The sequence below is a fragment of the Trachemys scripta genome, chromosome 3 (assembly GCF_013100865.1).
Source record: "Trachemys scripta elegans isolate TJP31775 chromosome 3, CAS_Tse_1.0, whole genome shotgun sequence".
NCBI lineage: Eukaryota > Metazoa > Chordata > Testudines > Emydidae > Trachemys > Trachemys scripta.
In genome coordinates this window covers 195,949,016-195,965,516 of record NC_048300.1, presented here as the reverse complement: position 1 = coordinate 195,965,516, position 16,501 = coordinate 195,949,016, and the positions used below count along the sequence as shown (strand labels likewise).

At 42.1% G+C, this 16,501-nt stretch overlaps 1 protein-coding gene across 2 annotated transcripts in view; it reads right to left on the bottom strand.

The window, feature by feature from the left end:
* INTS9 (integrator complex subunit 9) overlaps nt 1-16,501 on the bottom strand; it is an 86,047-nt gene that overhangs the window by 49,031 nt on the left and 20,515 nt on the right. For both annotated transcript variants that reach the window (XM_034766738.1, XM_034766739.1), the window contains exons 5-8: nt 13,153-13,292; nt 11,383-11,469; nt 5,836-5,956; nt 3,449-3,583 (exon numbers count right to left, since the gene is read on the bottom strand). In XM_034766738.1, coding sequence (XP_034622629.1) covers nt 3,449-3,583; nt 5,836-5,956; nt 11,383-11,469; nt 13,153-13,292 — 483 coding nt within the window. The remainder of the gene's footprint in view (nt 1-3,448; nt 3,584-5,835; nt 5,957-11,382; nt 11,470-13,152; nt 13,293-16,501) is intronic.

Below are 16,501 nucleotides of genomic sequence, written 5' to 3'. Positions count from 1 at the left end.
TGCTAAATAAACACCACAAATACATAGGACATGCAACAGGGCTCTTAACATTGTTTTCTTGATTTGTTTTAAATCAGTGGTTCCCAAAATGGGGTTCTCAGGAAAAAATTCCCTAATGGCGGACAGAGCTGTCCCTGGGGATCCCGGGCAGCATGGGCCAGCAGCCTGGAGTCTCTGGACTTCCAAGAGTTAAGCAGATCAAAGCAAGCATCTCTATCACACTGAGGAGATTTCAACTTCAAGACTCCTTATAAGTAATGGAAAGGGAGGTGGATATTTTTTGCTGTTTTTAATATTAAATAGGCAGCTAGTGTTGTTTTTAAATTATTATGAAGAACAAGTTTAAGCTTTGTTGTAATGTGCATTGTTTGCCTGGACTGCTCAAGACCTGAATGCTTGTGTAGGAGGAACTCTTTGAGTTGGCTTCTTAAATACCGTCATGCTGTTTCACATCTGATACTCCTTGATGAAACATAGGGGCCTTGTCTTATAATAGGCTTATTCAAAGTGATACAAGCTACAAAAGTGAGATCTTGGAAGAGTGTTGCCGTTTTCATAATGTAATAAAAATACTGTCATGATAAATAATAATAAATAGTGTGTAATAAGCATGTCATAAAAACAAATTTTATATTTCCAATTATCAGAGGGGTAGCCGTGTTAGTCTGGATCTGTAAAAAGCATGCATCTGACGAAGTGGGCATTCACCCACCAAAGCTTATGCTCCAATACATCTGTTAGTCTTAAAGGTGCCACAGGACTCTGTTGCTTTTTATATTTCCAAGATCACTGCTTTTATGAATTATACTCAGGTAAAGCAGATAATCCCTGGAAATATTCATTTTTAGGAGGGGGTTTGCGAGACTTGACATTTTAGTGAAAGGGGTTCACAGGTTGTCAGTTTGGGAACCACTGTTTTACATCTTAGCTGAATAAGCTTAAACATTAATGTGAGAGGTGTGTGTTTAAGAGAAAACATAAAAAGCGTAGGACAAGGGAGTCAGAAATTGGCTTTGGTCTCATTCCCTATCCAGTGAAATGACTCAAGTGAATTCTGCAGACTAATTCCAAAGCCAGGGGACCATCCTGCTCACACTCCCTTTCCACTTTCTCTCTGGGCAATCTCATCCACAAATAAATCCAACTATCACCTCTATGCAGGTGATCACAGATCTACCTCGCTAGTCCAGTCTCTTCTGTCCAAACTACAATCTCTGCGACATCTCCTCATGTGGGGATAAGCTGTCAGTTCAAGCTCATTTTCTCTCCTGCCCTCCTGCTACCTCCTTTCTTGACCACTGCATACAACACCATCATCCCATCTGTCACTCAAAGCCCACAACCTGGGCTTCCTCTTCAACGAAGATGTCCCTCTAGTTCCTCACACCCAGGCTATGTCTAAGTCTTTGCAATTTTTTTTTTTTTTTTGCATAACATTTCTAAGGTACAGCCTTTCCACTCCATCCACACAACTCAGACTCTCATCTCATGTCTCCAGTATGACAGCATCCTTTTTTCTGGCCTTGAAAGATACAATCTTGCCCCATTCATATCAATTCAGAATGCTGCTGCAAAAATCTATTTCCTACTCTATCACTTTTGACCAGTGCAACCCTCCTTCTCTATCACATCAAATATAAGTTAGTTTTCTTCACTTTCAAGGCCCTTCATGGCCTTCCCATACCCTACCTATCGTCTCTCATTCATTATCAAGATATCAACTCCTGTCTCCAGTCAGTCAGTAAAGCCAGCCTCCATTGCCCACTTGTTATATTTTCAAAACAGGCACCTTCAAGCTCTCTCACACGCTGCCACCTCCTCCCCAAACACACACTCAGAATTCAAGAACAGATTAAGAGATTTTGCCCAAAGTTTCCAACAAAACGAGAACATACCTTCAGATAGAAATGAAGCATGGAAGGTTATAGCTTAATAGATGGTGCTTGTAGCAGCACTGTGCCCCCTGACACTACTGGGTGTTAGTTCAGTACTAACTGAGAAAGAAGACAGGTTTCAGAGTGGAGGCCATGTTAGTCTGTATCAGCAAAAAGAACAGGAGTACCTGTGGCACTTAAATTTGTTAGTCTCTATTTGAGCATAAGCTTTCGTGGGCTAAAACCCACTTCATCAGATACATGCAGTGGAAAATACAGTAGGAAGATATATATACACACAGAGAACATGAAAAAATGGGTGTTGCCATACCAACTATAATGAGACTAATCAATTAAGGTGGGTTATTCTCAGCAGGATAATCAGCACCTTAATTGATTAGTCTCGTTATAGTTGGTATGGCAACACCCATTTTTTCATGTTCTCTGTGTATATATATCTTCCTTCTGTATTTTCCACAGCATGCAGCCGATGAAGTGAGTTTTAGCCCACGAAAGCTTATGCCCAAATAAATTTGTTAGTCTCTAAGGGGCCACAAGTACTCCTAGTTTTTGTTTTTTTTTTTTTAAGAAAGAAGAGCAACACCTACTGAATTACCCAAACTACTTCCTACAGCACCAAGATTTTCCCATGGAGGTCTTCAACATGTCAAGAATCAACCCTGCCTCACTTTGAAAACAAGGAAGATCATAACCCAAGACAGTCTGGAGAAAAAGGGTGGGGATTTAGAGACCCCAATATGTTATCGATTGTAAATACAGCTGCATTATAAAGGGACCATGAAAATTACCTGTCAAGCTTTTGCATGCACAATACTCAACAGTAGGGAGTACAGAGGATACTCTCCTTGGGACAAGGTTACTTACTGATAATGAATCTAACCTTTTAAAATTATTTTATTAAAACCTCCTGCTAATACTTCTCTTTTAACTATTGTAAGTGACAACTTAGTACTGTGAACTCCCAGCCATTCTTTCCACTAAAAATTTATGGATTCTGAGAGAATTAATTTACTGGAAATTGCACGTACAGCACTATAAAGACTTTACCCTTAGCAGAGCAGGGAGGAAAGGCTGGCACCCTGTTAGCCATCATCCCTTCAAAGCAAGGACCTTTCAGAAGTGATACAGAAGCCGCCTGTGAACTGTCTTTAGAGACTATACAGGTTTTTTTTTAAGCAATGCTGTATTGCTTTAAACAGGAAAGTTCTAGAGTTAACATGGCCCTTTAAATTAGAGCAGCAGACTTTTACTTCTGGAGACTGGGTTAAAATTTGATCACTGGTAACAAAGAGTTTAGTTGTCTCACCTTACTACCTAGAGGATGCTCGTCCGCTTACCAAAGTGGCAGTCTTTGCTTAATGCTGACCAGGACATCTGGCCGATCACAACTGCAGGGCATTAGTACAGCTTAGATGGGGAAACTTTTACAAGGTGCCTGCTGGCATCAGACCCGACCCCAGTGAGGCGAGGGCCCCTGTTTATTGAGCCTCAAATTCATTTCCCCACCTCTGAAAATGGAATCGTTCTATCAAATTTCAACAGAGTGTTTGTACCTGCGGGTGTGTTGTGAGCAGCGAGGAGCCCGAAACATAGGACACCTTTTCATAATGTGATTGTATAATCCAGTTGGAGCTTCCAAGCGCATAGCCGGAACTGAGAGGAGTAACCTGCACAGCACCAAACAGCTCCTGGAAAAAAACGGGTTGAGAGAAATAAACTGAAGAGAACAAACACAGAGAGACATTAGAGCACGGATGAGATTTTATTATAAATAATTATTAACAACATTGCGGTTAGCGATTAGATGATGAGAGGCATTTAAAAAAAAAATCTCTTAATTATTTAGAGTTCTACTTTCTTTAGTGCCCAGGTGAAACAATTTCACCCCCTCCTGAACTAGTGCAAGACTTCTGTTTGGATGGGGAAGATAGCAGGAGAAGGTTTTACGATTAAAAACAAACTCACTCCTCCCCTCCCCCCACAAGACTATTTCTATTGAAACTATTATCCATAGATGGTTTTGGAACAGCCTCTCCTTCTACAAACAAGCAAAAACAGCCTAAATTCTGAGGGCAGGTCTACACTACGGGGTTAAGTCGACTTAAGTTACGCAACTCCAGGTACGTGAATAATGTAGCTGGAGTCAACGTAGCTTAGGTCGACTTATTGCGGTGTCCAGGGCCGGCTCCAGCATTTCTGCCGCCCCAAGCAAAAAAAAAAAAAAAGCCGCGATTGGCGGCAGCAGTTCGGCGGCAGGTCCTTCGCTCCTAGAGGGAGAGAGGGACCTGCCGCCCCGAATTGCCACACATGCCGCCCCTCTCCCTTGGCCGCCCCGAGCACCTGCTTGTTAAGCTGGTGCCTGGAGCCGGCCCTGGCGGTGTCTACGCCGCGCTGGATCCGTCGACTTACCTTATGCTTCTCGTTCTGGGGGACAACTGGAATCGATGGGAAAACGATCTGCGGTTGATTTAGCAGGTCTTCACTAGACCCACTAAATCGACCCCCAGTAGATCAATCGCTGCAGCGTCAATCCCCAGTAAGTGTAGACATACCCTGAGTGTAAACTACTTAGCAATGCTCTTTTATCTAGTTGTTTCCTTTATTCTTGTTCTACAAAGCTTATGTTTTTTGTCTGTATGCAGTGATGCGTTACTGGGAAAATAGGCAGTTATGACCACCATGATTTACCTTGTGGCTACAAAGCTAAGAGAACAAGAGGATGAATCTTGCAATATATATATTTTTAAGCATCCAAACACATACTAGCTGCCTCACAAAAGAGGTAAAGACATGGTCCCTCTGCCAAACAGTTTACAATCCAGGGCCTCAGATTCACAGGCACATAAAATGAATAAAGTAAATGATTGATTCAACATTTGTGATTGTAGGAGTCAAAATAATGGTGAATTACTATTAATGTTTACTGATTAAAATCTAAGCCCTCCTACTAGTTGCTATACAATGCTCCTGGTCAATGGGAGCTGCGGGGGCTGTGCCTACAAGCAGGAGCAATGCACGGAGACACCCCCCCCACAAGCAGGGACTTGCGGGCTGCTTGCGGGAGTGGCATGGGGCCAGGGCAGGCAGGGAACCTGCCTTAGCCCTGCTGTGCCACTGGACTTTTAGTGGCTGGAGTAGGGTGACCAGATGGGATGAAGAAAATATCGGGACACATGGGGGGGGGGAGTCCCACCAGCGGAGCAAAAAAAACCCCAAAAACCCCAGGAGTGCGAAATATTGGGACAAATTGCGTCCCAACCAAACATAGGAATATCGGGACATCTGGTCACCCTAGGCTGGAGACTGCAATCAACTGGCAGAGGCTCCACGATCGATTAGTCGATCGCGATCTACCGGTTGGTGACCACTGCCTTATCCTAAAGGTAGGCTATTGAGTTGTTGGGTTTAATTCATTCTAGGATGTGCACTTGCTTATGGCACAGAACACCCCAGCAGAGGGCCCCAAAGGAGAAGTGTGCAGAGAGGGTGGGTTGCACCAGTGCAAAGTGCTCACAAACTCCAGTTAACTTGGGGACGGGAGGAGGTGGAAAAGTGGAGGCAGAGACATTCAGCAGCTCCCCAGAAGTGAGATGTACTGGCTGGGGAGGGGACATGAAAACACTCCCACCTCCCACTGGGCCAGCTTTAATTTTATGTATCTCAGGTTTATGTTAAAACTAGCCTCCCCTGAGGAATCCAGAGAGCTGCTTTGTCTCCACCAAAGGGGAATCTTCCTCACAAGGCAGGTGGGGTCGTGATGTAGGGTACTGAATGGAATCCTGTCCCACCTTCCAGGCTAGTGTGACTAGCCCCCACACAGCATCTAGAATGCGTGCCGAGCATAGGAAAATGAGGGCTCCCCAAGATTCCTACAAAGACAAAAGAGAAGGGGAAAAAAGGTTGCTCTTGTTTGCCTGACATTAGCTGTGTCGATACTCACAATTTTCTGAGAATACCCCACCAGCTGAATCTTGCTGAGTGCAGAGTTCACTTCGGGCATGGTGTAACACCTCCTCCACGTAGACACCTCCACTGCATCTTTCAGAGGGGCAGGCAGCAGCCTGTAAAGATCAAACGGGATCTAGGCATTCTCAGGACTTCCTGTTGGGCTCTTAGACTTTTATTTCTATTGGTCTTTGTAGGGTTTTAGCTCCTAGAACTCATTCCATGTTGTTTCCCACTCTGGGGACCGGCCGGTTCCAAGGATGAAGGGAAGGTTGAGCTGGGAGGTTTTCCTGGCTAATGAGATGCAGGAATGGGCCACTGCCACCTTGCCCCAGAAAACACTTCCTCCAGCTTTCTCTGCTGATGGTCCCCAATGGGAGCTGCAGGGGACAGTCAGAGAAGAGTAGGAGGAAAGGTGGGTTGCAGCATCATTTTTACCGTAGATTAGAAATAGTAGCAGATCTGAACTGCAGATAGGCTGTGTTTATAGCAAAAGGCACTGCTAGAATTTGGGTTTGAGGGACAGCAGGTATTTTGGATTTGCCTGCAACACACCCATCTCTGAAGCTATGAATCTGAACACAGACGGGGCGGGGGGGGGGGGGAGTATGGTCTTGTGAGTAAAACACAGGACCCAGAATCTGGGGACCCTACGCCTATTCCCAGCTCTGCTGCAAACTTTGGCACTCAGAGGCCCTAGGTCACGTTTCCCCATTAGTAAGATGGAAACAATACTTTTATCCAGAGGGAATTTGCAAGGATAAATTCATTGATGTTGCAAAGCACTTTGACATCCATGGACGGAAGTACTGAGTTTTCACACCACAGAAAATTTCATCCATTCTATTTTTCATACATTGCAGATATATATTTTTTTGCAAGTTAGTCGGCCAGCATTGTCAGGGGAAGACGTGAACTGTAGTGTCACAGCCTGTAAGAGGGGTGGCTAGCTTCAGGGAAATAAATCTTCTTTAGCAACATGAACCAAGGCAGAGGCTGCCAAAACACGGAAGAAGAATAGGTTTTTTGGTATATTAAACTAATGCTAAATCAAAGGCTAATTCAAACCAGTTTCCCATGATTTATGAAAATTGGTCAAGTTTCTTTGATCAATTTGCTTAAAGGAATTTAATTTATTGTTATGTCTACTAGTTCAGAGAACTTCTCCATAATTTAACATACTGAAGAAAGGATTAAGGCCAGCTCTTGCCAAGACGATCATGCATGCCTACTGCAATGACTGCAATTCCAGTGCACGCTGGCTGAAAGGAAAAGAGTTAAGGAGGCAAATGAAGCGTCCGAGGCCTCTTTTGGGAAATCATAAAACAACAGGGGGCAAGACAATGCAGATAGGAGACCAAGATCTATAGGCAATAGTTTCAATGAAGTGTCTTGTACCTGCCATAAGAAGCTATTTACTGTTGAATGCCACAACATGCCTATTGTTCCCAGAATGGTCTCCTTGCAATGGACAAAGTGGGGATCTGTCCTTGCTGACAAAGGTAAGTTTCTAGCATCCTTGGACATAATTCCCAGTCTCTGAAGATCAACTATGTTAAAATCCCTAGCAGGAAGGGCAGAACCACTCTTCAGGGGTCAAGTTCACTTCTAGAATGACGTGCTAAGGCGGTGATGGGCATTTGCTCTTCAGAAGTCCCCCTGCCAGGATTCTGCAGTTTTAGACTACTACCCTGTTTTTCAGCTTGCGTATGAGGTTGCCAGAAGAAACTGTAAGGGTTATGGGCTGAAACACTACTTATATGCTGATGGCATTTAGCTCTATGCATTCCTCACGGTCACGCCACTGTGGGCCCCTTTCATGGCTGTCAGACATATTTGGGTGGATGAAGGGGCAGTTGGTAAAAACTCAGTGCAGATAAGACCAAGGTAATGGGAAGTAGCATGCTCTCATGCAGGGGTCGGCAACGTTCGGCACGCGGCTCGCCAGGGTAAGCATCCTAGCGGGCCGGGCCAGTTCATTTACCCGCTGACGCGGCAGGTTCGGCCGATCGCGGGCCCCACTCGCTGCGGTTCGCCGTCCCAGGCCAATGGGGGCGGCAAGAAGCGGAGCAGGTTGCCGACCCCTGCTCTAATGGTTCTTATGAGAACTCCGGCATCTGAACTTTCTGGAATTTGGCATAGCCTTGGGCAACTAACGTAATGCCTGTGCCTCAGTTCCTGCATCTGTAAAATATGACTTAATCCCGCTCAGTGCAGAGGACCAGGCCTAACGTTTACCTGACTTGTTTCCAGCCGGAGGAAGGGAGGACTTGCCATTGTCCATTATTGATAATGGCCAGATCCAGGTACTTTAGAGGAAACTATTAAATGGGTAATTGTGGAATAACCTGCCTTTAGGGAAAGGTTCTTATCCCCTTAATTAGAGGTAGATTCCCTGAAGTGTGAGTCTATATTGCTTCCAGATGTTTGGGTTTATTAACTCATTACAAATGCAACTCTGGATGTTCTCATTACATAAAGTGATACTTCCCTGAATCCTGCTCAGCTCTTAGCTTCAATCATAGCTTGCAACAATGAGTTCCAGAAGTGAATTGTGCCTAGCCTCTACTAATGCCTGCATTGGAAAATAGACATGTTGAGCACCCACACTACAAGGACTGAGCGGGATCAGAGTCAATATGAAGGTTGAGCTTCTATAGAATCTTCAAACACCGATTCAGTTAAAATCAAAACTACTGGTAATAAAACTTGCTAAGTAATTAGTTCATGCTGAATCTGGTAATGGAAAAGTGCCACCCACTATAAGGCACTTATTTTTTACAGTATTGGCGTTTAAATTGCTTCAGCGCTTTAATGAAGATAATACTTTGTGTTTCATACTAACTATTCAGAGGGAAATGAGCTGAGCTGTAAAGTAATAATGGTGATTGATCAGGGTGAAATTTTTTTAAAAAGTTACAGACTTGAAAGTAATAAGTATTCTGTTCCAGCAACAGCCACCAAGTACTTTTAAAACTTTGAAATTCAACAACAAGGATAGGATCCTCTGAAATAACTGATGCCATTTTTACCCTGAGCGTATTATTAATCAGGTATTAATTTGTGGACTAGTGGATGTTAGCTCAAATGCTATAATAATCAGCTCCATTTACACTTACATGACACTTGTCACCTGAAATCTCAAAGCACTTTGCAAACATTAATTAAGCCCACAACACCCTTAGAAGGTGATTAACCTCTCTCTGCCTCTGTAAAATTGAGCTAAGAGGCTTTCCCAGCACCAGTCAGTGACTGAAAGAGCCAGGAATAGAACCCAGAATTGTTGGTCTCAGACAACACTGACCCATCAGGCTAGTCATAGAGTAGTGATCACTTATACTTCTACTGATGCATTGAAAGGTTACTGGTAAGCTTGGAAGGATTAGATTTTTATCTGTAAATGTCAATTTCACCATCCTGTGTGCGCACACAAATATCTGATAACAACTGAAATTTACAGATAGGCAAAGAAAGACAAATGCTGCTTGAGCTCTTTCTAGAGTTTAAGGCTATTTACTTACTATATTTTGACCTGTGATGTTGACAATTTGTGCTTTAACTTTTTGAATCTCCATGTTTACTATCATTAAATAATTCTTGTCTGACTCCCCATCATTTCCCACAACTATGAAAATTTAAATGGATAAAAACAGAAAAAAAATGCTTAAAAATATCAAATATAATCTATCAAAATTATTTAAAAAAAAAAAAATCAAATTCTGCTGAGTTTATTTACTGGTTACTCTTCAATACCATGCTGGTACAAGGCTATTCTACCCATTTCCTCTGCCCTCCCCTACAAAGTATTTGGGCATGATATAAGCTTTAGACATCGTCCCTTTGGAGGCTGCAGGAATTAGCAGCAGCTTGTCTTCTAGTTAAGACTCCTGACTACAGCTCATCACATTGTATTCCACGCTGTACACAGGTTCTCTAGCCAGTTCAATAGGCTAGGTCCTACCTAGCTCAGGGACTGCCTCTTGCTCCATCTCCATCCCCATCAGCATCCCGCAACAACAGGTGTAGCTGACAGAGAGACCATGGCAGACAGTTTCCAGGCTGAAACAGTGGAGAGCAGAATGAACCCACATCTTGCCCTCTTTAGGGCCTGTTCCAGCTCCAACAAAACCAATTAAAAGACCCATTGGCGTCTATGGGTGTTGGGTCAGGCCCTTCGGGAACGATGCAAGGCTCATCTCTTGGTGTAGGCCTTTCTGAAATAGATGACTGCTACTGCAGATGGGTAGACAGCATTTCTCCTGGAATATGACCACCAAGAATGATCCTGCTATAGAACTGAACTTCTAAAATCAAAGATGGCATGGTATTTACCAAAGGTGGTTTTTACTAGGTAAAATCATGGCTTTTATTGCCCTGGGAAAAGCTAGTTAGGAAATGCCTTAAATTGGGGCTATTTTAAAAACTGTTTCATTAAAGTACACCACATTACATTTGATTTTATAGTTACATATTCAAATTGTGGTTACATAAGGCAGTGGACTAACTTAGGCTTGTACAAATAAAGGAAAACTGCAGTAGGTATAATACTAATATGTAATTATCATACTGAACATTGATATTTCTCAAACTAAAATGTATACAGACAACACCAAGGAAGTTATACGTCATGTCTCATTTCAGTTTTCAATATTATATAAACAAAAGGAAAAAAACCTATTTGATTATATGAAAACAACCCTCATGTGGAGTTGTAGGCTTGAAGCATTAAGCAACCAGAAGCACGCAGAGTTGCAGACTGCCAGTCCCCAGGTCCATTTGGCCATGCAGCATTCTGCAGAAGACCAACTTTGATGCAGTACACCTCTACCTCGATATAACACGACCTGATATAACACAAATTGGGATATAACACGGTAAAGCAGTGCTCCGGGGCACTCCAGTGGATCAAAGCAAGTTCGATATATCACGGTTTCACCTATAACGCGGTAAGATTTTTTGGCTCCCGAGGACAGCGTTATATCGAGGTAGAGGTATAGTTAGACAGAGCCTGTTCCTCACTTCTGAATAGATGTATACAAAGTTTGAAAAGATTTGTTCTACGCTTCCTGAACCCTGATGCTATTATTTTGCCCAGTTTCCTGGTTTAAATCTGTATTTACCTGTGCCCTATCCTAAACTAGTTTTTCCACCAGAAATTGCCAGCCCTGACAGAAATGATGCTACTTTTACCTATGCATACAAAATTTGGATACTAGGGTGAAGGGCACATTAGACATGCAAGGATAACAGTTCACACCTACTCTCATTTACACCAGTTTACATCAGGAGTCACTTCTGTAAAGTCAATCGAATTAAACTGGTGTGAGAGCAGAGTCAGGCCTTCGTGTATTAGGCACATATTTTCCTAAGAATTAATTTGGCTAGCTGTTTGGAAAAAGACACCAGCATGCAAAATATCAGAAGAGAAACAATATCCACATTTGTCTGAGGATTATATTAAGGGCTGCAAGTCCAGCAACTGAATCATCATTCCAGTGAACTTTTGACATCCACTGCAGTTAAAAAACAAGTTGTTCCTTACCGCTGCACTTCCTTATTCTTCCACAAGGAGGCAGACTGAGCCTTTGGCACACGTTCAATAAAATTCACCAGCTCTTCCATGAGAAGTCTGCAAAGGAACCATAACTAGCATTAAACAAAAACACCACAAATCCTCATTGCATGAAATTAGGATATTTCATTACAATGACAGTCACTGCATTAGCTATTAACATACTGCATAAAAATTCATGGGATGGGGTATGTTTTTTTTTTTTTTAAATCCTCTCTTCCTCATAGGCTAAAACAAGAAAAAAGCCACACCATTCCAGACTTCCAGGGTCAGAATTTCAGATTGTATAAATCAATATTGCTTCACTGAAGTCAATGGAACAACGCTAGATTATGCCAGCTGAGGACCTGCCCACAGACTTTTGGCTCATCTAAAAAAATGGAATGACAATGGACATTACCATATTTCTCTCCCGTTAGACTCACAGACGTTAAGGTCAGAAGGGACCATCATGATCATATAGGGTTAGGGTTGGGTGACGTGTTCTAGAATACAGGCTAGTGTTACAACACGTTCATACAAGTTAGAGATGGAAAAGACCCATTAGCTGATATCTGCCCAGCACTTTGAAGAGGTCAAGTGCAATGTTAGCATTAAGTCTTATCTCCTGCAACTTCAGGATGCAGTCTTCAAGATAGAGGCTGTATCAGGTATTAGAGTGAAACTACATTTGAACTAACCATTCCGATCTCAAAAATTTATATATGCCTTCCTTTATGAAGAAAAGCTGTAGGAGGATATTTCCCAGAATATACATATATATTTTACATGACGACAGGCTGGAGAAGACTGCAGCCTGTTACTTTTTAATATTTGTCATGTTATTTCCATTCAGGGCTCAGCAAACACCAGGGTTGGAACAGATTATTTAGTAATAGTTAGTTACGCTAATCTGTGCCACTTTGCATTTTGTTGTGAGCATCTTTCCCAGACCTTAAGAAGAGCTCTATGTGACTCCAAAGCTTGTCTCTCTCACCAAGAGAAGTTGGTCCAATAAAAGATATTACCTCACCCTTCATGTCTCACAAATATTCTGGGAACAACACAGCTACAACTACACTGCATACATTAAACAGTTTCAATCCTGCAATCTTTACTTGCATGGATGAGTCCACTGAAGTCAACAAGACTACTGGGGTAAGTAAGGGCTGCAAGACTGGGCTCTGCAGTAACCTTTCCAGTGTTGCCAAGTCTTGCAATTTTATCCTGAGTCTCATATTTGACTTTTTTCCCCCTTAAAGCCTCAGCAACTGGAGTCATGTGATTATGGGAGAATCTGAGTTTTCATTTTAAAATAAGCAAGTTTCTTACCCTCATGGTTGTGGAGCAAAGCTTGCAAATGTGACATCCAAAGGCCCAAAAACCAGGAGGCAAATGAAAAACCCTCTAGTTTATTGGGTTTTTAAAAATCTCATGATTTTCAAAGTCTAAACATCATGATTTTTGAAGGCTTGAGGTCAGCAGTACTGGATTTACACTGCTGCAAGTCACAATGGGTCTACTGGAGCTGCGCTGTTTTGGGTGCACTATTGCCCTGAGTCCACACACAGCACTCACAGCCACAGAGTTTGGAAAAGGCTGAGTCAATACATTTTCAGCTGTAAAGACTTGGTGAACTTTCAACTATTGCCTGAAAGCCTCTTAGGAACAGAAGATGCCACACCTCTACCCACACTGTCCTTTACACCTTTTCCTTCGTAGTGAAGGGAAAGGATAAGAGAATATTAAAGGGCTCTTTACCTGCCAATCTGAACAGTGGGCTCAGTGGCATACACCGTCCCAGTGAATCCAGTATACTCTGTGATGTAGGGCAGTGCCATCATACAGTGATAGTTTGAGATCAGGATGACATCTACCGTAGACAGGTCTAGCAGCTCAGTCTGAAAACAGAAGGGAACGACAAGTGACCTGTAATCTTTGCACACATGATTTGGGAAACTAAAGCAAAATTGTTTTTCAAGTATTTACACACTTTTCATTGTAACCTGATGAACATTTAACCATTAAAACGGGGGCACATAATGTCTGTGGGGACAGTTAAGATTTTCCATGAGTTAATATTTTTTAAAAACCTCTAAGTTACCCCCTCCTTCGGGTTGCTCAGGACATCCAGCCTTTGATTTGTCTGTCTTAGATGTTGAAATTGACGGTTAGCACAGACCCTTGAGTATTTATGGTTGCAATAAATGCACATGTAATATTACTTCTCATTATACAATTAGTACGTGTCCATCAACATGAGTGAACATTTCATCCAATCACCATAGGACTATCCCACAGCCACTTATTATGGGGTTTCTTGAATCTTCCTCTCCAGCAGCTGGTTGGCATTGCCCACTGCTGGAAACAGCATAGTAGTCTAGATGAACACCAGTCTATCTAGCAATGACAATCCTACATTCCTAAACTTCACACACTAAACATTGCATTACTTAACATCTTTATCAGTCACAATGTTTTCCATCACAGAATCAGAGTATGAGATTGTGACACTTCATCAGATACTAAGAAACAGAGGTAGAGTCCAATTTGTTTTTATGTGACAGCTACAGTAATGGTTCAAAGGAGGCAAAGGAGAAAATTTAACACATGCAGGAATTTTAATTAGAGATATTTACTGGTAATGCTAGAATACAAATGGTGTCAAGTCAGAAATTTACAAGACATTTGACCTCTAACTCAGTTATTCTAGAGCAGCTAATGGGATTCAACAGTTATCAAGCACAGATTATCCCATTACAAGGCTTGGTCCATCGATCTGAATAAAATGGCAGAAAAGTAGGTCACAACTTTCCAGAAGCCTGACCCTAGTGTTCTAGTGACAAAGTTCTGATCTCAGATCTCTAGTTCTCATGTTTTCAGCCCATGATCATGCGTAAAGTTGCAGGTGTATCTTCAAAGTGCAACTCAATGAGGCAAAAAATGGGCAGAGGGAATAAAAGCAGGAAGAACCATCTTGGGATACAGAACACACATGATCCATTTATCTTTCTAACCTTGCTGGACAGAATCATAAAAATGTAGGGTCGGAAGGGAGCTAAAGAAGTCATCAAGTCCAGTCCCCTGTGCTGAAGCAGGGCCATGTAAACCTAGAACATCCCTGACAGGTGTTTGTCCAACCTGTACTTAATCTCCACAACCTCCCTTGGAAGCCTATTCCAGAGCTTAACTCTGGAACTAAAAACTACCATTAGAGTTAGAAAGTTTTCCCCTAATATCTAACCTAAATCTCCCTTGCTGCAGATTAAGCCCATTATTTCTTGTCCTACCTTCATGGACATGGAGAACAATTGATAACAGTCCTGTTTATAACAGTCCTTAATATAACTGAAGACTTATCAGGTCCCACCTCAGGTCATCTTCTCTCAAGATGAAACATGCCTGGTTTTTTAAAATTTTTCCGCATAGGTCAGGTTTTTCAAACCGTTTACCATTTTTGTTGCTCTCCTCTGGAGTCTCTCCAATTTGTCCACATCTTTCCCATAGGGTGGCACCCAGAACTGGACACAGCACTCCAGCTGAGGCCTCACCAGTGCCAATTAAATACCACTATGCCTAACTAAGGCTTCTCCTGCAGCATCGAGGGCCTGTTTCTTCTATGAATCTAATCCTCCATGGATTTTGTGCTTTTCTCAAACCCTGTCTTGTGCGAGGGAGCCCAAGCTCAACGGCAGTTTAGATCATACAAAACTGAATGGGAGGTGAACTTTGGTGCTGCACATGGATCCAACCTGGAGAGTCATCAGAAAGGATGAGGAAGATGGGGAACCTAAAGGACCAACCGTAGAGCCCCAGTGCTTCAGCTACTCACCACAATAGGAATATTCAGTATATAAATCAAAGGAGTGCAACAAAGAAAACAAATGCAAAGGGGGAGAAAGCATACACTATGGAGCTCCTGTTAAAAAAAAAAACACCTATGAAATACAAAGTTGTTTTTTAAATGTGGGAGAGACTCAGACAGTTGCCCAAGGGGAGTGAGTGTTGTACCCTATGGCCCACAATAGTAAAAGCCTGCTCTCCTGTTAAGTAGTTAGTGTGTGATCCTTAAAAGGTAGGAAGTGTCTGAGTGCAGAGATCCAGTCTAATAAAGAGGCCTCAAATATATATACAGCTTATACAAAATTAAAGGCTTTAAAATAGGGCTGTCAAGCGATTAAAAAAATTAATGGTGATTGATCGCGCTGTAGAATAATAGAATACCATTTAAATATTTTTGGATGTTTTCTACATTTTCAAATATTGATTTAAATTACAACACAGAATACAAAGTGTAAATATTCACTTTATTTTTTATTACAAATATTTACACTGTAAAAAACAAAAGAAATCGTATTTTTCAATTCACCTAATACAAGTACTGTAGTGCAATCTCTTTGTCATGAAAGGGCAACTTACAAATGTAGATTTTTTTGTTACATAACTGCAAACCAGATTGTTTACATTTGCAAAAGATAATGCTGCCTGCATCTTGTTTACAATGTCACCTGGAAGTGAGCACAGGCATTTGCAGGGCACTGTTGTAGTCGGCATCACGAAATATTTATGTGCCAGATGCACTAAAGATTCGTATGTCCCTTCATGCTTCAACCATCATTCCAGGGGACATGCGTCCATGCTGATGACGGGTTCTGCCCGATAACGATCCAAAGCAGAGCAGACCGACGCATGTTCATTTTCATTATCTGAGTCAGATGCCACCAGCAGAAGGTTGATTTTCTTTTTTGGTGGTTTGAGTTCTGTAGTTTCCGCATCAGAGTGTTGCTATTTTAAGACTTCTGAAAGCATGCTCCACACCTCATTCCTCTCAGATTTTGGAAGGCACTTAAGATTCTTAAATCTTGGGATGAGTTCTGTAGCTATCTTTAGAAATTTCACATTGGTATCATATCGTCTTTGCATTTTGTCAAATTTGCAGTGAAAGTGTTCTTAACAAACAACATGTGCTGGGTCATCATCCGAGACAGCTATAACGTGAACTATATGGCAGAACGCGGGTAAAACAGAGCAGGAGACATATAATTCTTCCCCAAGGAGTTCAGTCACAAATTTAATTAATGCATTATTTTTTAAATGAGCGTCATCAGCA